The 23,963-nt window shown below is 42.2% G+C and overlaps 1 protein-coding gene across 2 annotated transcripts in view; it reads left to right on the top strand.

Annotated features, from left to right (window-relative positions):
- The window catches only part of LOC112264759 (venom phosphodiesterase 2), a 31,751-nt gene extending 21,981 nt beyond the window's left edge, over window positions 1–9,770 (top strand). For both annotated transcript variants that reach the window (XM_024441566.2, XM_024441565.2), the window contains 6 exons: window positions 6,645–6,799; window positions 7,237–7,372; window positions 7,715–7,792; window positions 8,125–8,257; window positions 8,454–8,607; window positions 9,528–9,770. In XM_024441566.2, coding sequence (XP_024297334.1) covers window positions 6,645–6,799; window positions 7,237–7,372; window positions 7,715–7,792; window positions 8,125–8,257; window positions 8,454–8,607; window positions 9,528–9,701 — 830 coding nt within the window. In that variant the 3' untranslated portion in view covers window positions 9,702–9,770. The remainder of the gene's footprint in view (window positions 1–6,644; window positions 6,800–7,236; window positions 7,373–7,714; window positions 7,793–8,124; window positions 8,258–8,453; window positions 8,608–9,527) is intronic.
- Window positions 9,771–23,963: the final 14,193 nt, after the last annotated feature.

The following is a 23,963-nucleotide window of genomic DNA, read 5'->3' as shown; positions in this document are numbered from 1 at the left end:
TTTAAAAAAAAAAAAACATTATTTTGATTCATTTATTCATACTATTTCATCCTCCCACAAGATATAGTCCCAACACAAATCTAGAGTTGCTACCCAAGCCGGCTGCTCGTTCGTTCTATCGGTTCGGTTGCCAGAGACAAGACCCAGTTGAGTTTTTTTAATTTTATGGACACGACCCAGTCGCCGGTTCTAAATGTTCCGTTGCCAGCCTTTTCTTATCCCATGCTTTCTAGCTAGCCAACTACGCCTAACTTACAGTCAAGTCAAAAAGTGCAGCCGGAGTAACAGCAATGTAGCTGCTTTTGTATTCGTTTAAGCTGTTTTCTAGTAACATTTATTTGGATACATCCATAACAAGAGCTAATGAGGCGTGATTTTGACTGGCATAAAAAAACGTGCTCACTCGTCAGGACACTGTTGTTCAGATGAGGCAGGTGAGGCAGGCAAACGACAGGTCAAGGCAGGCAGGGCTCGATAATCCAGAGTAGGAGCAAAGGTACAGGCTCAGAGTAAAAACCAGGAGGATGAGAAAAAGAGGCTGGGAAAAGACCGGAGCTGACAGGACAAACTTGGAAACAGAAGACAAAGGGCTGTGAGACATGGCTTTAATTCTAGGAAAGGTAGGAGGTATACAGAGGGTACCGGGCAACAGAAGACGAACAGCAGAGGAGCTAATGATCTTGGAGCAGGGGGGACGGGGGTGTAGCCGCGGCGCTATAGCGGCGTGCCAGCGCATCTGGCTTGACCTTCTTGGATACTGGTCGGTGCTGCAGAAGTGAAGTGGCCCAGGCCTTACTGAACCCCTCCCGGGGGTCCTGGTACTCAGTGGGGCTGGCGGAGAGGTCCGGGGCAATTTCCAAGCCCCCAGGAAGACGTCCCGGGGCAGACAGAGCTGACTTCAGGCAACGATTGTGGCAGGACAGGCTCCAGCCCACGATGGCACCAGTAGCCCAGTCAATGGAGGGATTGTGTTGCTGGAGCCAAGTGAATCCCAATACCACGGGAACCTGCGGAGACTCAACCAGTAGGAATTGGATCGTCTCGCTGTGATTCCCCGACACTCGTAGGTTGGTCTGGTGGGTAACCCACCCTATAGAGTGCCCATCCAGCTCTCTAACACCCATGGGAATGGAGAGGGCTTGAGTGGGGATGCCCAGTCGGACACCAGGGTAACGTCCATGAGACTCCCATCGGCCCCCGAGTCAATGAGTACCTGGAGAGACTTGGACTGGTCGCCCCACAGCAGGGTGGCATGGAGAGGGGGGTGAGTAAGGGGAGAATAACAATTATCTTTAAGACCCACTAGTGTACTCACTCCAACGAATGAGCTAGGTCACTTGAAGGGACAGGTAGACAAAAAATGACTGGCAGGATCGCAATACAGACAGCTGTATTGGGTGTCAAGTCTGCGTACACATTCGGCTGGAGACAGCCCTGCCGAGCTGCATCAGCTCATTTTAACGTCATAGCTGCATCAGCTCATTTTAACGTCATAGATTTAGCCGCTGGTAAACTGTGGAATAGATACCCGTGGTATACGGCTATCAGCCAATCAGCATTCAGGGCTCGAACCACCCAGTTTATAATTCCCTATATCAGCACTGGTAGAATTCAATGGCTATAGTTCAATCTTGCATGTTCAATGTTTGAGCTGCTTTTGAAATCAAAAGTCGAATTGAAAACATTATTGGCATGGCTGAATTTGAATTTCATAAATATCAAGCTTGGACTGAAGGTTTGGCACCGAGGTAAAGTTGGTTTTATAGTCACACATTTGGACATTCAACAGACATTCACCAGACATTCAACAGATTTTCGCCAAAAATCATTTAAAAATGTAAAAATCAATAACTATTTCACTGTTTGTCACAAACATAAAACTAGGTATTATTTATTCTATAAATGTCTAGCATACTTTTACAACCTTTGTTTTGAGGAAAGATTTCAGTTTTGATTTTATAGAAATAAAATCTATAAAATGCCATGGACATGCACTGCACATGTGATGGAAGAATGCACTGTGCATGTAGAGGGTTGCAATTCAATTGAATTGGGTATAGTTTAACCAAAATATGCCACAAGAAGAAATCCAGCCCAGTCACGGACCAGGATGTCTTGCTCCCAGGCAGACTAAATAACTTTTTTGCCCGCTTTGAGGACAATACAGTGCCACTGACACGGCCTGCAACGAAAACATGCGGACTCTCCTTCACTGCAGCCGAGGTGAGTAAGACATTTAAACGTGTTAACCCTCGCAAGGCTGCAGGCCCAGACGGCATCCCCAGCCACGCCCTCAGAGCATGCGCAGACCAGCTGGCCGGTGTGTTTACGGACATATTCAATCAATCCCTATACCAGTCTGCTGTTCCCACATGCTTCAAGAGGGCCACCATTGTTCCTGTTCCAAAGAAAGCTAAGGTAACTGAGCTAAACGACTACCGCCCCGTAGCACTCACTTCCGTCATCATGAAGTGCTTTGAGAGACTAGTCAAGGACCATATCACCTCCACCCTACCTGACACCCTAGACCCACTCCAATTTGCTTACCGCCCAAATAGGTCCACAGACGATGCAATCTCAACCACACTGCACACTGCCCTAACCCATCTGGACAAGAGGAATACCTATGTGAGAATGCTGTTCATAGACTACAGCTCGGCATTCAACACCATAGTACCCTCCAAGCTCGTCATCAAGCTCGAGACCCTGGGTCTCGACCCCGCCCTGTGCAACTGGGTACTGGACTTCCTGACGGGCCGCCCCCAGGTGGTGAGGGTAGGCAACAACATCTCCACCCCGCTGATCCTCAACACTGGGGCCCCACAAGGGTGCGTTCTGAGCCCTCTCCTGTACTCCCTGTTCACCCATGACTGCGTGGCCACGCACGCCTCCAACTCAATCATCAAGTTTGCGGACGACACAACAGTGGTAGGCTTGATTACCAACAACGACGAGACGGCCTACAGGGAGGAGGTGAGGGCCCTCGGTGTGTGGTGTCAGGAAAATAACCTCACACTCAACGTCAACAAAACTAAGGAGATGATTGTGGACTTCAGGAAACAGCAGAGGGAACACCCCCTATCCACATCGATGGAACAGTAGTGGAGAGGGTAGCAAGTTTTAAGTTCCTCGGCATACACATCACAGACAAACTGAATTGGTCCACTCACACAGACAGCATCGTGAAGAAGGCGCAGCAGCGCCTCTTCAACCTCAGGAGGCTGAAGAAATTCGGCTTGTCACCAAAAGCACTCACAAACTTCTACAGATGCACAATCGCGAGCATCCTGGCGGGCTGTATCACCGCCTGGTACGGCAACTGCTCCGCCCACAACCGTAAGGCTCTCCAGAGGGTAGTGAGGTCTGCACAACGCATCACCGGGGGCAAACTACCTGCCCTCCAGGACACCTACACCACCCGATGTTACAGGAAGGCCATAAAGATCATCAAGGACAACAACCACCCGAGCCACTGCCTGTTCACCCCGCTATCATCCAGAAGGCGAGGTCAGTACAGGTGCATCAAAGCTGGGACCGAGAGACTGAAAAACAGCTTCTATCTCAAGGCCACCAGACTGTTAAACAGCCACCACTAACATTGAGTGGCTGCTGCCAACACACTGACACTGACTCAACTCTAGCCACTTTAATAATGGGAATTGATGGGAAATGTAAATGTATCACTAGCCACTTTAAACAATGCTACCTTATATAATGTTACTTACCCTACATCATTCATCTCATATGCATACGTATATACTGTACTCTATATCATCGACTGCATCCTTATGTAATACATGTATCACTAGCCACTTTAACTATGCCACTTTGTTTACATACTCATCTCATATGTATATACAGTACTCGATAACATCTACTGTATCTTGCCTATGCTCCTCTGTACCATCACTCATTCATATATCCTTATGTACATATTCTTTATCCCCTTACACTGTGTATAAGACAGTAGTTTTGGAATTGTTAGTTAGATTACTTGTTGGTTATTACTGCATTGTCGGAACTAGAAGCACAAGCATTTCGCTACACTTGCATTAACATCTGCTAACCATGTGTATGTGACAAATTTGATTTGATTTGAAGACCTATAATTGCCTTGTGTGTCCCTCGAAAAAGGTTCACTGCTATAAGTTTACTTTTTTGATGAATTTAAGCAAAATTCACAAAATTCCCGGGCTCAACTTCCCATGGAAAATTTCCGGAAGAATTCCGGCCCTTTGCAACCCGAGTTAATGGTCTAATGTTCTATTATCATTACTCTATTTTATTATTCTACTTTGTGAGATACTAGATACATACCTATGACAGAAATTCACTATAATAGGTACACACATTGAATCTGGCACAAGTGATGATTAAACTGATTTGGATTTCAAAGACTGACATTATTGTAATGTTTGATATTACAACATTGATGTGTGATACCTTTTTTATAAACGCATATGTTTTTTGCAAATGTATGCCTTTATTACTATATGATTTATATTTCCTGAATACTCAACGATGATTAACACCTCAGTTATGGGTGATTCTGTCAGGGTTGTGGTCAAATGCATGTAATTTATTTGAGATTTTATGTATTTCTATCATATCAAAACTGGAATTTCTACTCAAAGCAAAGGTTGTAAAAGTATAGACATTTATAGAATACATCATACCTAATTTGATGATTCTATCATAATCAGTGAAAACATTTTTGAACAGAATTTTATAGATTTATTTGTATTTCTAACAAATGTGGACTTTTTCTTCAAAACAAAGGTTGTAAAAGTATGGATATAGAATAAATCATGCATAGTTTGATGTTTCTGTGACAAACAGTGAATTAGTTATTGATTTATACCGCTTTAAATGGCATTTTATAGATCTTATGTATTTCTATGAAATCAAAACTGGAATTTCTACAAAAAAACGGTTGTAAAAGTATGTTAGAGATTTATAGAATAAATCCTCTAGTTTGATGATTCTGTGATAAACTGTGAATTAGCTATAGATTTTTAAATGGCTTTTGGCGAATGTCTGTTGAATTTTGAAACATTAAAGCTGCAATATGTAACTTTTGGGCCAACTCAACCTATTTCACATAGAATTTTGAGTTATAGTCCTGTCCTTCTCATTGAAAGCAAATCTAAGAAGCGTTCTATGTAAACTATTTCTAATCTTTGCATGCTTCTTGGCGTACCCATCCTGTTAGCGGGATCATTTTCGTCAACATCCGCTGAATTGCAGAGCGCCAAATTCAATTTCTAAAAATATTTAATTTTCATGAAATCACAAGTGCAATATAGCAAAACACAGCTTACCTTGTAGTTAATTCACCTGGTGTGTCAGATTTTTAAAAAGCTTTAAAGATAAAGCTAACCAAGCGTTTATGTAAGGACAGCTCTCTCAGCAGAAAAAAACATTACAAATAGTTAGCAGCAAAGTAGATTGGTCACGAAAGTCAGAAAAGCAATAAAATGAATCGCTTACCTTTGATCTTCGGATGTTTGCACTCACGAGACTCCCAGTTACACAATAAATGTTCCTTTTGTGCCATAAAGATGATTTTGATATCCAAAATACCTCCATTTGGTCGGCGCATTTTGTTCAGAAATCCACAGGCTCGAGTGGTCACGACGGGGCAGACGAAAATTCCAAATAGTATCCGTAAAGTTCTTAGAAACATGTCAAACGTTTTTTATAATTAATCCTCAGGTTGTTTTTACAATAAATAATCGATAATATTTCAACCGGACCGTAGCTTTTTCAATAGGAGAGAGAGAGAAAATGTCTGCTCCAAGCTGTTGCGCATGCAAAGCTCTGCTGGCACCCAGCCATCCACTGATGCAATGCTCATTTTTCAGAATAAAAGGCTGAAACTATGTCTAAAGACTGTTCACACCATGTGGAAGCAATAGGGAAAGGAATCTGGTTGATATCACTTTAAATGGAGGGAAGGCATGCAATGGAACAGGGAGCTTTCAAAATAAGAGGCACTTCCTAGTTGGAATTTCCTCAGGTTTTCACCTGCAATATCAGTTCTGTTATACTCACAGACAATATTTTTGACAGTTTTGGAAACTTTAGAGTGCCTTTATAGGGGTAGCCTAGTAGCCTAGTGGTTAGAGTGTTGGACTAGTAACCAGAAGGTTGCAAGTTCAAACCCCCGAGCTGACAAGGTACAAATCTGTCGTTCTGCCCCTGATCAGGCAGTTAACCCACTGTTCCTAGGCCATCATTGAAAATAAGAATTTGTTCTTAACTGACTTGCCTAGTTAAATAAAGGTAAAATACATTTAAAAAATTCTATCCTAATCTGACAATTATATGCATATTGTAGCTTCTGGGCCTGAGAAATAGGCAGTTTAATTTGGGTATGTTTTTCATCCAAACATCAAAACCCTGCCCCCTACACTCAACAGGTTACATTTTGTTTTTGCGTCTTTTACTTTAGGTTTTGTACACCAGCTTCAAACATACAGTAATGTTATGGGAAATTCACAGGTGGTTATATGGTATAATGATTGTTTTGTTACATAAACTGAAATTAGGCAAACTATTCAAATTTTTACAACCAGGAAATGGCAGAGTGATTTCTGCATAGTACATCTTTATCTGACATCTGTTTGTCTACTCACTTTCAGTGAAAGCTGTTGAGCAGAAGCACATGTTGTTTGGAAGACCAATAATGCAGCAACCCAGCAATGACTACTGCTTACTGTATCATCAGGGCTTTGTTAATGCCTATAGCAAAAAATCCCTCATGCCAGTGTGGAACTCATATACTTTGGACAAACCTGTAAGAGTAATTTCATCTAAAGGCCATCATTTTTACAAATCAGTAACTGATCAAGTGTAATTTGTTAGACACATTAATTTGAACTTTTGGTTAATTCTTACTTTGATATGTGAATGATATGTGAATGTCCACAAGTCTTCAAATTATCTATTCTTTCGTCAAACATGAGCTATGATGAGTTTAAACATTGCCTCTCAGAGATCATCCACTTTGATTAAATGATATCTAAAGGAAGGTTGGAATGTAAATTGACATACAAAGTACAGGGGTCATCCTTGTCAAAATGCATTGGAGAAGATCCTAGGTTGCTTTTTTGCTATTGTCTTCTCCAATGTTGTCCTTGCTTCCCTTGGATGTTTTCAAAAGGATGTGGAGAGTGGATGTGAGTAATGCAGGAAGGACCTTTGTAATTTCTTCCTCTTTGTCACCCTCTTTAGGAAAACATGGACCCTTTACCAGCAGTCACACCAGACTGTCAGAGGGCTGATGTCCGCATCCCGGCAGATAAAAGTCCCAGATGTGACCAGTATGCTTCAGCCAGGAACATTACCCACGGTTTCCTCTACCCTCCCAGTATGCGGGATGATTTTACATCTATACTGTCAAATACACTAATCTTAAGCAAACAGAATACATCTGAAACAACAAAGAAGTCTGACTCCCAACCCCTTAACTTTGTTTTTGTTTTTCTATGTAATTTAATTAGCAGACACTCATAGCCAGAGAGATTTGCTGTAAGTGATGTAATAGTAGAATGTATGTCAAAAAGAAACTGTTGGTCATCTAGTCTCCCCCTCCCCCTGGTCTCCCCTAAAATAATATTATACTTCTCCGCCCAGGCATCCAGCTGTCAAAATAACGAGGTTACTTCAATAAGACTATCTTGTTGTTTGTGTTATTTCTTGTGATGCCCAGATCTCTACAAGACAGCAGAGGAGGAGTATGATGGCCTGTTGATGAGCAATGTTGTACCCATGTATCCTGAGTTTAAGAGTACGTACACTCTTCACAGTCTGAGACAGCTCCCTCTTGCTTCCTTCAAACTAATTTTTTCCTCTCTTGTTCACTCACTGTACTCTAATTCAGCGTGTCTCTCTACTTCTCTCCCTTACTCACGTCTCCTACATGTTATATAATTAAACATTCATTTATTTTCATTTATTATTATTTATATGTAATTTTTGTGTGATTCAATTTGTATTTAGTTTTCACACAACATAAAAGAACGTCAACAAACAAAACAGACACAGCAAACAGTCAACACCACACGTCATACAAGTAGCTTCAGCTCATGATAAATAGATGCATATTTCTTTATTTTATAGAGATCTGGGATTACTTCCACACTACATTGCTGAAAAAATATGCCAGTCAATATAATGGCATTAATGTGGTGACAGGCCCGGCATTTGACTACAACTACGACGGACAGTTTGATTCTCAAGACCAGATAGAACAGTATGTGAGCTTTTCTTTATCATACAAAATTGTGTGTTATAACATGGAGCAGAGAGGAAGCAAAGTTTCTAAATCTCACAAAAGGCAATCATGAAACACGTAGTGGTTGCAGAGCGCTATCAATGGGGCACAGAGGATTGCAGCGATGCCAGACACTTCAGTCTTAACCAGTGTTTTATTTCTTGTTTTCATTAAGGTTTGTAACAGGTACACAGATTCCAATTCCAACCCATTACTTTGCAGTTCTCACCAGCTGTAAGGACTCGCAACCAGTGAGCAGCTGTAACAATGAGCTACAGACTGTTTCCTTCTTGATACCACACAAAGCGGACAACTCAGAGAACTGTAATGTAAGACAACATATCACCTCAAAGCACTGCACACTTTCTTTGTAAACCCCCCAAAAAAAAAGAAAAGAAAAACTGGACAGGTCTAAGTACTTGAATTGCAAGTACAGAGTGTTTTGGAATGATGTACATTCTGTACTCTCTCCTACTACTGACAAACACGTAGTGAAATGCAAAAACAATTGTGTGGTAAAGTTGAGAAAACACCTATACTTTCATCTGTTTTGAAGACAGAGTAACCTTTTGCATGACCCTTTCCCAACACCTGGCAACTATCATGATGTTTTGGTGGGAAACCCCTGATTCGCTTGATGTGGATTGTGTCTAACGTAAGCTAGCTAGCCTGCCTCTCTAGCATTATCAAATGATAATGTTACATAACCAGTAGTATCTAGACAATACACTTGTATGAGCTATGACCTAACCAATTTGTAATGAGGTAGCTAGCTAGCTAGGTAAGCTAACATTAGCTAAAAAGTTAGCTAGCATGCCTTGCTAGTTAACGTTAGCTAGCCTGCCTTGGATATTGGCAAAAGGGGGCATGGTTTGTTGACATAATTGTAATCCAAAACCAACCTTCATTTACTCGTTGTGACGCACTGAAGTTACAAACTCCATTTTAGATGAGACTGACTTTATGACCAAAATTATCCTATTTTCTCTTTCTCCTACCACTGACAAACACATAGGGAAGTTTTATAAAGTTGAGAAAACACCCAAACCTTCATCTGTTTTGAAGACAGTCAACGTTTGCATGCCCCTTTCCCAACTCCTGGAAACTATCATGATGTTTTGGTGGAAAACCTCTGGTTCGCAACTTGATCTCGTTGTTTTTGTCTGTACCTCTGTCTTGTTATGTCAACACCTAAGTAGTGATAATTAGGGTCTGTGTCACTGATCCGCTTGTTTTTATACTTCCACAGAATGGTGACACGGCATCTCTATGGGTTGAAGACCACCTGTGGTTCCACCAATCACGTGTCAGAGATGTAGAGTGGCTCACAGGATTGGATTTCTATCAAGGCAGCACCAGGCCTATCCCGGAACTTCTAAAAGTAAAGACTCGCCCAACTGCTGCCATTCACAGAAGACCTTGAAATGAATGACCTTTTGAAATATACATGTATTGGTAGAGGTATTTGATAATTATAAAAACATACATTTTATTTAGTTTGTCTAGTGTGGGTATTTATCCACTTGTTAATAAATATTTCATGATTCAAATCAATGCAGGGAGGAATGCAAATGTCATGAAACATGTACAATCTTCTGACTTCCAAAGAAAGACCTGTTTAACAATTACAGGAAAACATATCAGCTAAATGACTTCGGAAAGTCAATGCAGGGAAGAATGCAAATGTTATGAAACATGTACAATGCTTCTGTAGGGCCGGGAACTTTAATGCAGGGAAACTTAAATCCATTTGACCTAATTTCTTCCAGCGTGTTAAATGTGCAACCAGAGAGAAAAACATCTACCACCTTTACTCCACACACAGAGACGCGTACAAAGCTCTCCCTCCCTCTCCATTTGGCAAATCTGACCATAATTATATCCTCCTGATTCCTGCTTAAAAGCAAAAACTAAAGCAGGAAGCACCAGTGACTCGGTCAATAAAGAAGTGGTTAGATGACAAAGATGCTAAGCTACAGGACTGTTTCGCTAGTACAGACTGGAATATGATCCGGGATTCCACCAATGGCATTGAGGAGTACACCACATCAGTCACTGGCTTCATCGATAAATGCATTGATGACTTCGTCCCCACAGGCAACATCCGCACTGAGCTAAACACTTTCAAGGAGCGGGTCTCTAACCCTAAGAAATCCCGCTATGCACTCTGACAAACCACCAAATAGACCAAGCGTCAGTACAGGGCTACGACTGAATCGTACTACACCGGCTCTGACGCTCGTCAGATGTGGCAGGCCTAGCAAACTATTACAGACTACAAAGGGAAGCACAGCCACGAGCTGCCCAGTGACACGAGCCTACCAGACGAGTTACTTCTATAATCGCTTCGAGGAAAGCAACACTGAAGCATGCATGAGAGCATCAGCTGTTCCGGACGTCTGTGTGATCACGCTCTCCGTAGCCAATGTGAGTAAGACCTTTAAACGGGTCAACATACACAAGGCCACAGGGCCAGACAAATTACCAGGATGTGTACTCCGAGCATGCACTGACCAACTGGCAAGTGTCTTCACTGACATTTAACTTGTCCCTGACTGAGTCTCTAACACCAAAATGTTTCAAGCAGACCACCATAGTCCCTGTGCACAAGAACACTAAGGTAACCTGCCAAAATGACTACCGACCCGTCGCACTCACATCTGTAGCCATGAAGTGCTTTGATAGGCTGGTCATGGCTCACATCAACACCATTATCACAGAAACCCTAGACCCACTCCAATTTGCATACTGTCCCAACAGATCCATAGATGATGCGATTTCTATTGTATTCCACACTGCCCTTTCCCACCTGGACAAAAGGAACACCTATGTGAGAATGATACTCATTGACTACAGCTCAGCGTCCAACACCAGTGCCCTCAAAGCTCATCACTAAGGACGCTGGGACTAAACACTTCCCTCTGCAACTGGATCCTGGACTTCCTGACGGGCCGTCCCCAACACATCCACCACGCTGATCCTTAACACGGGGGCCCCTCAGGGGTGCATGCCAAGTCCCCTCCTGTACTCCCTGTTCACTCATGACTGCATGGCCAGGCACAATTCCATCACAATTATTTAGTTTGCCGACGACAACAGTGGTAGGCCTGAACACCGACAATGATGAGACAGCCTATAGGGAGGTCAGAGACCTGGTAGTGTGGTGCCAGGATAACAACCTCTCCCTCAACGTAATCAAGACAAAGGAGATGATTGTGGACTATAGGAAAAGGAGAACCGAGCATGCCCCCATTCTCATCGACAGGGCTGTAGTGGAGCAGGTTGAGAAGTTCTAGTTCCTTGGTGTCCATATCCCCAACAAACTATCATGGTCCAAACACACCAAGACAGTCGTGAAGAGGGCACGACAAAGCCTATTCCCCCCCAGGAGACTGAAAAGATATGGCATGGGTCCTCAGACCCTCAAAAATGTCTACAGCTGCACCATCGAGAGCATCCTGGCTGGTTGCATCACTGCCTGGTATGGCAACTGCTCGGCCTCCAACCGCAAGGCACTACGGAGGGTAGTGAGTACGGCCCAGTACATCACTGGGGCCAAGCTTCATGCGATCCATGACCTCAATACCAGGTGGTGTCAGAGGAAGGCCCTAAAAGACAATTACATAAAGTTCCCTGATGCTGCTGCCCAAGCCAACTACCAGGTAGAGTTCGATGAATATGGGAACTTCCCTGGAGTCATTGGCTGTATAGATGGATGTCATATTCCCATCAACCTTCATCCCATCTTATCCCCTCCAAGCTATTGTGATCATCTGCAGCAAGAAATGATTACATTGCTGCGTTACAGAACAATCTTTTTCAAGAGTTTAGTTCATTGCATAATTGTATTATGGGAGTGCAAAAGATGACTAACAATATTACACATTCCCTGCAGTCCGGGGATTGCACATGTTGAATGAATTTGTTGAATGAATGGTCCACCATCTGAGGGAGACGGAGAGACAGCCAGGCTGGGGAGACCTATAGTAGGCCTGGTGTGTGGAGGAGGCACCGGATGGACCGGGCTGTGGGGGAGCACTGGAGCCCTGGTGCGCAGCCTTGGCACCACTCCTCCAGGCTGGATGACCACTTTAGCCAGGACCCTCCAGAGTGCAGGCACAGGTTGAACCGGGCTGTGGGTGAGCACTGGAGATCTGGTGCTAACCACTCGTACCTCTCCCTTAGGCTCAATGCCCACATTCGCCCGGCACGGGCGGAGCGCAGGCATAGGACGCACTGCACCCTCCCGGCGCCCCGGAGACTCAGACACGGATACCCTGGGCCGAAACGGCATACCGGAGACCAGACACGCTGAGCCGGCACGACACGCCCTGGCTGGATGCCCACACTCGCATGGCACTTGCGGGGGGCTGGCCTATAGCGCACCGGGCTATGAGCGCATACTGGCGACACCGTGCGCTTGACCGCATAACGCAGTGCCTGACCAGTACTGTGCTGCCTCTGGTAAGCACGAGGAGTGGGCGCAGGTCTCCGCCACACTCCCTGTGTGCCTCCCCCCCAAAAATGGGGGGGGGCTGCCTCTCGTGCCTGTCGCGCTGCCGTGCTACCTCCTCATATCGCCGCCGCTCAGCTCTCGCTGCCTCCAGTTCTTCCTTGGGGTGGCGATATTCCCCAGTCTGTGCCCAGGGTCCCTTACCGTCTAACATCTCCTCCCATGTCCATGAGTCCAGAGAATGCTGCTGCTCGATGCCACGCTGCTTGGTCCTTGGTTGGTGGGTGTTTCTCTAATGGCTGTTGGAAGGAGAGGACCAAGGTGCAGCGTGGTATGTGTCCATATTTATTTAATGAACACTGAAATCACAAAAATAACAACGAAGAGAAAACTAAACAGTTCTGCCAGGTGAACAGACACTAAACAGAAAATAAACACCCACAACCAAAATGGGGAAAACAGGCTACCTAAGTATGATTCTCAATCGGAGACAACGAACAACACCTGCCTCTGATTGAGAACCATACTAGGCCAAACACATAGAAATATAACAACATAGAAAAAAGAACAGACTACCCACCCCAACTCACGCCCTGACCAACCTAACACAAAGACATAAAAAAGGAACTAAGGTCAGAACGTGACAGGTGGTTTGACACAATTTGCTTGAAGAGGGTTTTTTCAAAGTCACTGACATTTTTTAAAACGTTTTCTTTTAGCTTCGTCCATTGTTTGGTTTAGGTGACTTGGTCCAAATCCACACAAGTCTTATGTATTGGTGTCCCATCCCTGTTTTTAAAGCATGCTCAGGTTAGCACCAAGAGTACCGTATTAATCTAATTAGGCTTCAGAAAGATTAACGGGTAGGTCCTTACTTCCCTTAGTCTGGGACTCCCTAGTCTAGAATGAATTAATCTGAAGCTAAGTAACGTCTCAGAAATCATTTTTTAAAATCTGGATTCATTTAAATTGGATTTAGCCTCGTCTTGATTTAAATTAAACTCTGTCCAGGAAACCGCCCCTTAATCTTCCAATATCAATTTTGAGATTATTTATTTGGATGTGATTCATAGACCATTGTCAAGGTAGAGGATGTTGAAATAGTGAGTGAGTATGAACTTGTGGAACCATAGCTTAATCTGGGGAAGAGGATGTTGAACTAAAAGGACTGTGACATCAATACATTAGACATCAATAGAAATGTGTGAAGATCAATTCCAAATCAACCTAACCCAACATAAGCAGGATCATTTGAAAAGCTTATAGGCTACATTTTCATCATACATATTAGAATCCATCGCTGCTCTGCAGGTGTTGTTACCCAGCTGGTGTTCTATTGTGCACCTGGTGCAACAAGTTGGGCAAAGATCATTTTAGTTCAGTTCAGAAGAAACAGACGATGATACATCTGAAAATCAGTCATTTATTCGGAAAATGCTTGAGGGAGAAAATGACTTCCAACACATTTCTTTATCATTTAGATGACAATTACCAGAGTGATATTCATTCATCTTGATAATTATACTGAACAAATATATAAACTCAACGTGTTAAGTGTTTCTCCCAGAAATTTTCCACATGCACAAAAAGTGTATTTTTCTCAAATGTTTACATTGCTGTTAGTGAGCATCTCTCATTTGCCAAAATAATCCAGCCACCTGACAAATGTGGCATATCAAGAAGCTTATTAAACAGCATGATCATTAAACAGGTGCACCTTGTGCTGGGGACAATAAAAGGCCACTCTAAAATGTGCAGTTGTGTCACATAACACAATGCCACAGATGTCTCAAGTTTTGAGGGAGCATTGCCCGATAATTTTATGTTAATTTCTCTACCATTAGCCGCCTCCAACGTCATTTTAGAGAATTTGGCAATAAAATGTAAATGAATTACTTAAAAATCATACAATGTGATTTTGGGGATTTTTTTTTTTAGATTCCGTCTCTCACAGTTGAAGTGTGTCTATGATAAAAATTACAGACCTCTACATGCTTTGTAAGTAGGAAAACCTGCAAAGTCGGCAGTGTATCAAATACTTGTTCTCCCCACTGTATATCTGTATTCTCAATCATGTGACATCAATAGATTAGGGCCTAATAGATTTATTTCAATTGACTGATTTCCTTATGTGAACTGTAAATAGTTGCATGTTGTGTTTATATTTTTGTTCAGTATACTTTGAATAAACACAGGGCTGGCTTTCTTCGGAATAGATATTTGCTTCTTTCTCTTACAAGGAAATGCGGGCTGAACATTTGTTCTGAAACAAAACAAATGCTGTATGGGGAATGCAATTAACATTCCCACAGGGTGAAAACTCCTCAATCACATAGAACAGAGGATACATGAGAAACCTAGATATTTTGGTGAAATTGTATTCTCACGGAAGGATATTGAGTCAATTGCTTGAGTGATTACGGTCTTCATTATTTGGGTTTAAAGTTCCATTATTTGGGTTTAAAATTCCATTATGTTCCAAGAATTCCTTGATGTCTTACTGGCTCTCTGATTCACATCTGTTGCACCTAAGAACTGGGAAAGTCCCCAGGGCCGGGACACGATTAGCAAAGTGTGTGTGTGTCTCTCTCAGTGGGCCATTGAATTATCTGCACCAGATGGTCACAGAGCAACAAGGCTCTTCTGAGATGAATGAGCACAAGAACTCTTCTTCAAATTGACCTCTTTGTTTTTCATAACTGAAGGGGACACTAGAAGAGAAGGCCCACATTCGTCATGATGTAAAATATTAGGTTGATAAGGAACATATTTATAATATGCATGAAGTATTTTATGTAATTGAGCTGGAAAGTGTGTACGTAAACTGTGAGTCAATGTATGTTGGTGGCATCTCAAGGCAAATACTGTAAATCATTATCAAGCAGGGTCACTTCTACCAAACAACATGACCTTGGTTTTAGTGGTGTTTAGTATGTCCTTAGTGTTTGTGCTCCGTGACTTATATGCCCGGTAAGAGAAAATAAAATAAGATATCAATGTTAATAATGCTAAACTTTTCACACAAACAAAAAAATACATGATCTGTTAGGGCTAGTATCTGGACGGCTCTGGTGCTTGGCTTTGATTTCAGTTGCTCATGTACGATTATTTTATGATCATTTAGATTTTGTTGTACCGAGGTCAGTTATTTTCTATGGAACTTGTGCACATTTATAAAATGTACGGAATTCATTATATCTGGTAACGAATCATCTGCTTCCTGATTGGCTAATGCGTAAAGATGTATTGAAACAGGAAGTGACAGACAGTTCTCGAGTTGTAGCTGATGGTGCTCAATGTGGTCTGACCATTTAAACTGCTAAATAGTTATCCATCACCATCCAGTCTTTGCTCCTTACGTAAAGTTGTCATTTCACTTGTACTCTCAGTTGCATAAGCAGCGGTGCTATTTTTAATGGATTTGTGTGTTTTGGTGAGTTTTATTCCTGGGAAGTGTGGATAGCTTGAGTCACCATCAAATTTTGGCAGACTGGCTTGAGATAGACAGGCTTTCATTCTGTCACTAGGGTCTTTATGGAAACGCACCATAGCAGGTAATTGTTGCAGCTATTCTATCCCCCCCCCCAAAATCCCTGTATAAGTTAATGGAAACATAGCTTGTGACAATCTGAGGAAAACAACATGCACTTTTAGCACCCTTAAGGCAAGTGTTTCCCTACTCCGGTTCCCGAGTACCCCCAACAGCACACATTTTTGTTGTAGCCCCGAACATAAAAATGATTAGTTGACAAGTTGAATCAGGTGTGCTTGTCTGGGGCTACAATAAAAAGGTGTGCTGTTGGGGGTACTTGAGGACTAGAGTTGGGAAACACTGCTCTTAGCTACTTGATAGTTAGCTCTCAAAAAACCTTATACAGCTCCACGGTGGAGGTGTCATAATACCCATAAAACCTAGCGTTCAAAACAGGGAAATGCTTCCAATCATTTTTCCACCATTCATTTTTCCTGTAGCAGATCTTAGAAACACTTAAAATAAGGGCTGTGCCTCGTGTAAGCTTACACTGGCGTGACATTTTCATAACCATGTAAATCTCTCTCGGACAAGGTGACTTTTATCACTATATTTCGGCTTTATTTATTCTCATATTCAAAAATGCTAATTAACATCAAAGTAGACATGCAAGACTACAAATCCCTGCAAGCTCCTGCACGTAATCGCTAACTGACACCTTTTTGCTAAACATATATTGTGTCAATTTATAACTTGCACATAACAGTTCACAGAATTGTCCATTTAAAGAAATGTAGCCAATTCATTACTACATTTAGCTAACATTAAATAGTTAACCCAGAGAGTCTAGTCCAGATCACCATGGTATTTGTAGTTCTTTATGATAGCCATTAATTTGTTGCAGGTAAATACAGGCAAATATATTGATAAAAGTCACCTTGGAGAGATTTACATGGTTATCAAAATGTCATGCCAGTGTAAGCTTACACGAGGCACAGCCCTTATTTTAAGTGTTTCTAAAATCCACTATGGGAAAATTAATGGTGGAAAAACGATTGCAAACATTTCCCCGTTTGACTGCTAGGTTTTAAGGGCAATTTTTAATTTTTTATATTTGACCTTTATTTAACCTGGTTAGCTAGTTGAGAACAAGTTCTCATTTACAACTACGACCTGGCCAAGATAAAGCAAAACAGTGCGACAGAAACAACAACACAGTTACATGGAATAAACAAGCGTACAATCAACACAATAGAAAAAAAAGAAAGTCTATGTATAGTGTGTGCAAATGGCATGAGGTGGTAAGGCAATAAACTAAACTAAACTAATGGTGTTTTCAAATGCAAGAAATAGACCTCTGAATCTTTCACATATTATTACCTGTCAGGGCAAGGAGATTGAGGTTGTAACCTCATAAATTTCTTTAGAATTTTAATTGATGACGGCCTCTCTTTTAAATTGCATATTCCACAACTACATTTATGCCTTTACTAGACTATGGGGATATTTTATATATGAATGCTTCCGCTCAGTGTTTGAGATCAATTGACACTCTTTACCATGGCACTTTGAGATTTATTTTAAACTGCAAAACCGTTACGCACAACTACACTTTGTATACTAGGGTTGGCTGGCCTTCTCTAGTCACTCGTAGGCTCAGTCACTGGTATACTTTACAAAGCCATTTTGGTTTTACTACCTCTTTATTTGGGCATTGTTATTGTTCAGAAATGTGGTGGGTCGTCTCTTCGTTCGCTGGACTTTATCCTGCTAATTGTTCCAAATGTCCCAACTGAATTTGGTTAAAGGGCTTTTATGTACTCTGCGCCATCGTCTTGGAACACCTTACAAAATACTTTTAAACTGGAAGAACTTGTCCCGATTGGTGTTTTTAAATCACTGATGAACGATTTTGTGGCTGATTCCCAGACCTGTCAATGTTTTTAATTTGCTGTTTTATACTCTTGTGAATTCAATGGTTTTTACTAGATTACTTGTAGTTTTTCATGTTGTCTGTCTGTAATTTTTTTGTAATGACTTGGTGCTGTCTATCTTGGCCAGGGCGCTCTTGAAAAAGAGATTTTCATCTCAATGAGCCCTTCCTGGTTAAATAAAGGTTCAAAAATATATATATAAATAAATAGGCCATAGTAGCAAAGTAATTACAATTTAGCAGATTAACACTGGAGTGATAGATGAGCAGATGATGGTGTGTAAGTAGTGATACTGGTGTGCAAAAGAGCAGCAAAGTACATAAAAACAATATGGGGAGGAGGTAGGTAGATTGTGTGGGCTATTTACAGATGGACTATGTACAGCTGCAGCGATCAGTTAGCTGCTCAGATAGCTGATGTTTAAAGTTAGTGAGGGAAATGTAAGTCTCCAGCTTCAGCGATTTTTGCAATTCGTTCCAGTTACTGGCAGCAGAGAACTGGAAGGAATGGTGGCCAAATTAGGTGTTGGCTTTGGGGATGACCACTGAGATATACCTGCTGGAGCGTATGCTACGGGTGGGTGTTGTTATCGTGACCAGTGAGCTGAGAATTTTTATTTTATTTTACCTTTATTTAACTAGGCAAGTCAGTTAAGAACAAAATCTTATTTTCAATGACAGCCTAGGAACAGTGGGTTAACTGCCTGTTCAGGGGCAGAACAACAGATTTGTACCTTGTCAGCTCGGGGGTTTGAACTTGCAACCTTCCGGTTACTAGACCAACGCTCTAACCACTAGGCTACCCTGCCGCCCCATAATATGACTCATACTGTGCTACTCTATTATCTGTAGTGTTTTCAGGAGTTAGCTTTGGCCCGAATGGCTGCATGCGAACTACAATTCCGACATGTGCGAATAATCACTTTTCACTGCTTGTAGCCTAGTGGTTAGAGAGTTGGGCGAGTAACCGGAAGGTTGCTGAATCAATCCCTGAGCTGACAAGGTAAACATCTGTTGTTCCGCCCCTGAGCAAGGCATTTAACTCACTGTTCCCCTGAATCGAAGACGTGGATGTCGATTAAGGCAGCCCCCCCGACATCTCTCTTGATTCAGAGGGGTTGGGTTAAACGCAAAAGACACATTTCAGTTGAATACATTCAGTTGGACAACTGACTTTTCCTCTTATTTTCTCTTTGTTCAGTTTCTCCTATCTCGTCTCAACGGGAACCAGTGAGATGCTTGTATAAAAATACATTGGAGGCGAAACGACCAGAAGAATAACATCTGATGTAATAACAAAGTGGCTTAGTTAGTATGTAGACAATGAGGTAATGTTGACTTGATCTTTTAACCACTGAAAGCATAATAAACAGCAGATGACTGTTGGTAGTGTGGAAGTATCTGTGAGACTGTTTCTGGTGGGTAGTTTACTTTACCATGTGGCAGATGGTTATATACACAAAAAACACAATTTGTTTGAGATTTGTAGGGTGAGAATTCCTTTCCAACAAACTCTCTAGGAATATAAAGTGATTGTGTGTGTTTATGCGCTCTCTTGGAAAGAATATACAATGTTCTGGCAGGATTTTCAGCCTGCAAACAAAAATATAAATGCAACAATTTTCAAAGACTTTACTGAGTTACAGTTCAAATAAGGAAATGAGTCAATTGAAATAAATTCACTAGGCCCAAGATTTCACATGACTGGAAATATAGAAATGCATCTGTTGGTGACAGTTCTGCTTGGCGAACATTCCTCCACAGTGACATGAGAGACTGATTAACAACTACAGGAAGTGTTTGGTTGGAGTCATTGCAGCTAAAGGTGGCACAACCAGTTATTGAGTGTAAGGGGGCATTTACTTTTTCACAAAGGGGCATTGGGTGTTGCATAACTTTGTTTATGAAATAACTGACATTGTTGTGTTCACTCAGGTTCCCTTTATCTTAGGTTTTGATTGAAGATCTGACATTCAGTATTCAACACACAGTATGCAAAATATGAGACAATAGAGACAATTAGAAAGGGGGATAAAACTTTTTCACAGCAATGTTTGGGGTGAGTTGGACCACAGAGTGAAGGGAAAAACAGCAAACAAGTGCTCAGCATATGTGGGAACTCCTTCAAGACTGTTGGAAAAGCATTCCAGGTGAAGCTGTTTGAGAGAATGCCAAGAGTGTGCAAAGCTGTCATCAAGGCAAAGGGTGGCTACTTTGAAGAATCTAAAATATACTTTTTTGGTTACTACATGATTCTATGTGTTATTTCATAAAACCCTTGAATGAGTAGGTATGTCCAAACTGTTGACTGGTACTGTTTACGTCCATGAAGTACAAAACACTCCTGAGGAGCAACGGTTATGGTTAGTACAAAATAATTAGCTGGGATTGGGGAAAAAGTGTGTGTGTGTGTGTGTATGGAAACTCAGCAAAAAAAGAAACAGCCCTTTTTCAGGACCCTGTCTTTCAAAGATAAAAAATCCAAATAACTTCACAGATCTTCATTGTAAAGGGATTAAAACACTGTTTTCCATGCTTGTTCAATGAAACTTAGGACACTAAAGAGGCCTTTCTATTCACTCTGAAAAACACCAAAAGAAAGATGCCCAGTGTCCCTGCTCATCTGCGTGAACGTGCCTTAGGCATGCTGCAAGGAGGCATGAGGAATGTAGATGTGGCCAGAGCAATAAATTGCAATGTCCGTACTGTGAGACGTGTAAGACAACGCTACAGGGAGACATGACGTACAGCTGATTGACCTCGCAGTGGCAGACCACGTGTAACAACACCTGCACAGGATTGGTACATCCGAACATCACACCTATGGGACAGGTACAGGATGGCAACAACAACTGCCCGAGTTAGACCAGGAATGCAGAATCCGTCCATCAGTGCTCAGACTGTCCACAATAGGCTGAGAGAGGCTGGACTGAGGGCTTGTAGGCCTGTTGTAAGGCAGGTCCTCACCAGCAACCACGTCGCCTATGGGTACAAACCCACTGTCGCTGGGCCAGACAGGACTGGCAAAAAGTGTTCTTCACTGACGGGTCGCAGTTTTGTCATAGCAGAAGTGATGGTCGGATTTGCGTTTATCGTCGAAGGAATGAGCGTTACACCGAGGCCTGTACTCTGGAGCGGGATCGATTTGGAAGTGGAGGGTCCGTCATGGTCTGGGGCGGTGTGTCAAGGCATCATCGGCCTGAGCTTGTTGTCATTGCAGGCAAACTCAATGCTGTGCGTTACAGCGAAGACATCCTCCTCCCTCCCTTCTTTCTGAGAATACTTGTACGCAACGCAAACGCTATTGGCCTATCCTCTCTGTGATATGTGATATGACAGCGCCAATTCCAGACGGAGACGCGTGGCCATCTAGCCTCACCTGCTTCTTTGTGTCATAGTGTACAACTGCTGTCTCTTTGCGTTGTGGAACGCTGCTTTGCACTCCGGTGTTCATTTACAGGTAACCTCCTTTTTTAGCAGGGTTGTAGTTGGACTGAAGTAAATCTTATCTGTATACCCATCTGTTTAATCCTGTCATGAGTGTGTAGTACATCATAAAGCAGGTCTTGTGAGGTACAGTAAAGGACTGGAGACTCATCAACACTGCCAATGAATCAGAGCAAATAACTACTCTGTCTGGCTTGACTTCCTTCGCCCACTGCAAGGCCAACAGTATGGCCATCTGTAAATGGCCCCAAAATCCTGATACACAGTACCCAGACGTCTATTAAACCAATCAGATGAGATCAACACCTTCCCTATCTTTCTGTAATCTCGCCAACATTTCTAAATCAACTACTGGAGGCGAGTGTAGCCATGGTGGATTTACCGGAATCGCTACCGTTGAACTAATCTCCTTCGCCTGGGTATTACCCACCCGCCCAAAGCACCCAAAGCTTGTCCTTGCTTATGTTCCCAGCATGCCTATAAAATCCCTTTCACAGGATGAGACACCCCATGTCCCTGTAGGTTGGCCCAATAATTAATTGCCAGTTGCTGTCTCCTAATCTGCAATGACATATTCCCCATCTCCACCTGTAGTGCAGCCACTGGGGAGGTCCGAAACACCCCACTAGAGTCCTTGCCCCTGTACGACATCTAGCCTTTCCAATGAGGTCCGGGCTGACGAACCATACGCTATACTGCCATAGTCTATTACAGATCAGATCAATGCAACATACATGGTCCTCAATGAGGAACACCCAGACACCCACTCCTTCCCTGTCAGACAGCGCATCACATTTAGCACCTTATACTTTCCCACCACTCTCTCAATGTGTTCTGCCCAGATCAGTCTAGTGCCAAAGTATATCCCAAAGAACCTGAAGGCCCCAACCCTCTCTAAGTTTCTCCCATATACAGTGGGGCAAAAAAGTATTTAGTCAGCCACCAGTTGGGCAAGTTCTCCCACTTAATAAGATGAGAGAGGCCTGTAATTTTCATCATAGGTAAACTTCAACTATGACAGACAAAATGAGAAAAAAAATCCAGAAAATCACATTGTAGGATTTTTAATTAATTAATTTGCAAATTATGGTGGAAAATAAGTATTTTATCAAATAAGCTCCCCTGTGGTGTACCGTTCCCCACCTTCACCTGGATAGACCTTCCAAACAGGAAATCCTATATCCAGTTATACATTCTTCCTCCTACCCCCATAATATCAATCTTGATTAACAACCCCTCCTTCCACATCATATCATACTTCTCCACATCAAAAAAGACAGCTACAACAGTGTCCCTGTTCACCTGAGCCTTCCTGACCTCTGCTTCTAAGCAGAGTACTGGGTCCATAGTTCTCCTACCCTTCCTGAACCCACTCGGATGTGGCAATACTAGCCCCCTGCTCTCCAGGAAGTAAGTTAGCCTCTCCGTAATCATACGTTCCATAATCTTACATACATGTGATGATAAAGCTATTGGCTGATAGCTTGTTGGCCTCATTGGGTCTTTCCCTGGCTTCCGGATTGGTACAATTACTGCCTCCCACATATATATTGGGATTAAATAAATATATAAACAAATATATTATACAACTTTTGAAATGAATATAATGCCATTGTTAAGTGAGAAAACCACTCTGGATAAATTTGGGACAGCTCCTCCAGATGTGAGCATTGAAAAATATTTTAAATTCAATGTCTATTGATATGAAAAACCATTTCAAAGTAGAGAAGTGTAGGCAAGAGATAATAAAGAAACATCCCATCATTGTTGACAAAGATGGAATATGGAATCTGTCTGATATATAAAAAGCTTGGGGAACAATACAGATAATGTCTAATTCCTTGACACAGACACGATGGTCTTTAACTGTATTGGCCAAAGTTTTTTTTTTTAACGTGATGAGAAATTATTTCTGGAGAATCTTGACAGGACATTGCAGAGAGAAAGGGATAGTTTGAAAGCTCTCAGTGAACAAATGAAGACCTTAAAAGGGTGAAAAAGTCAGATTTGACCCCCACTTGTGGGCTCACTGTCTCCTCCATCTATTCTTCCATTGAATCGGGCAAGGCAGATCAGGTTTCAAGCATCTGGTCGGCACTGCCTGGCTTTGAGTCAACAGATTCTGATAGCAGTGACGAACGATGTCTTAGGCCAACAAGAACACAGACTGTAACAGGAAGCAAATATAAACTTCTAGTGAGAGTAATCACACATAAATCATCATTTCCAAAACAGTTGGATGAATGGTAAGAAACTTTTAAGCATTCACAGGATATGGTTATCAGGGAGTTACAGAGGCAAGACTAAGTATGTGAACACTTTGGAATTACCTGAATTTCTGCGAAAACGGGTCATAATACTGGATCTGATCTTCATCTAA

Source organism: Oncorhynchus tshawytscha, linkage group LG13 (assembly GCF_018296145.1).
Source record: "Oncorhynchus tshawytscha isolate Ot180627B linkage group LG13, Otsh_v2.0, whole genome shotgun sequence".
Classification (NCBI taxonomy): Eukaryota; Metazoa; Chordata; class Actinopteri; order Salmoniformes; family Salmonidae; genus Oncorhynchus; species Oncorhynchus tshawytscha.
The sequence above is the reverse complement of the archived record's forward strand: the minus strand, read 5'-3'. Positions and strand labels throughout refer to the sequence as shown.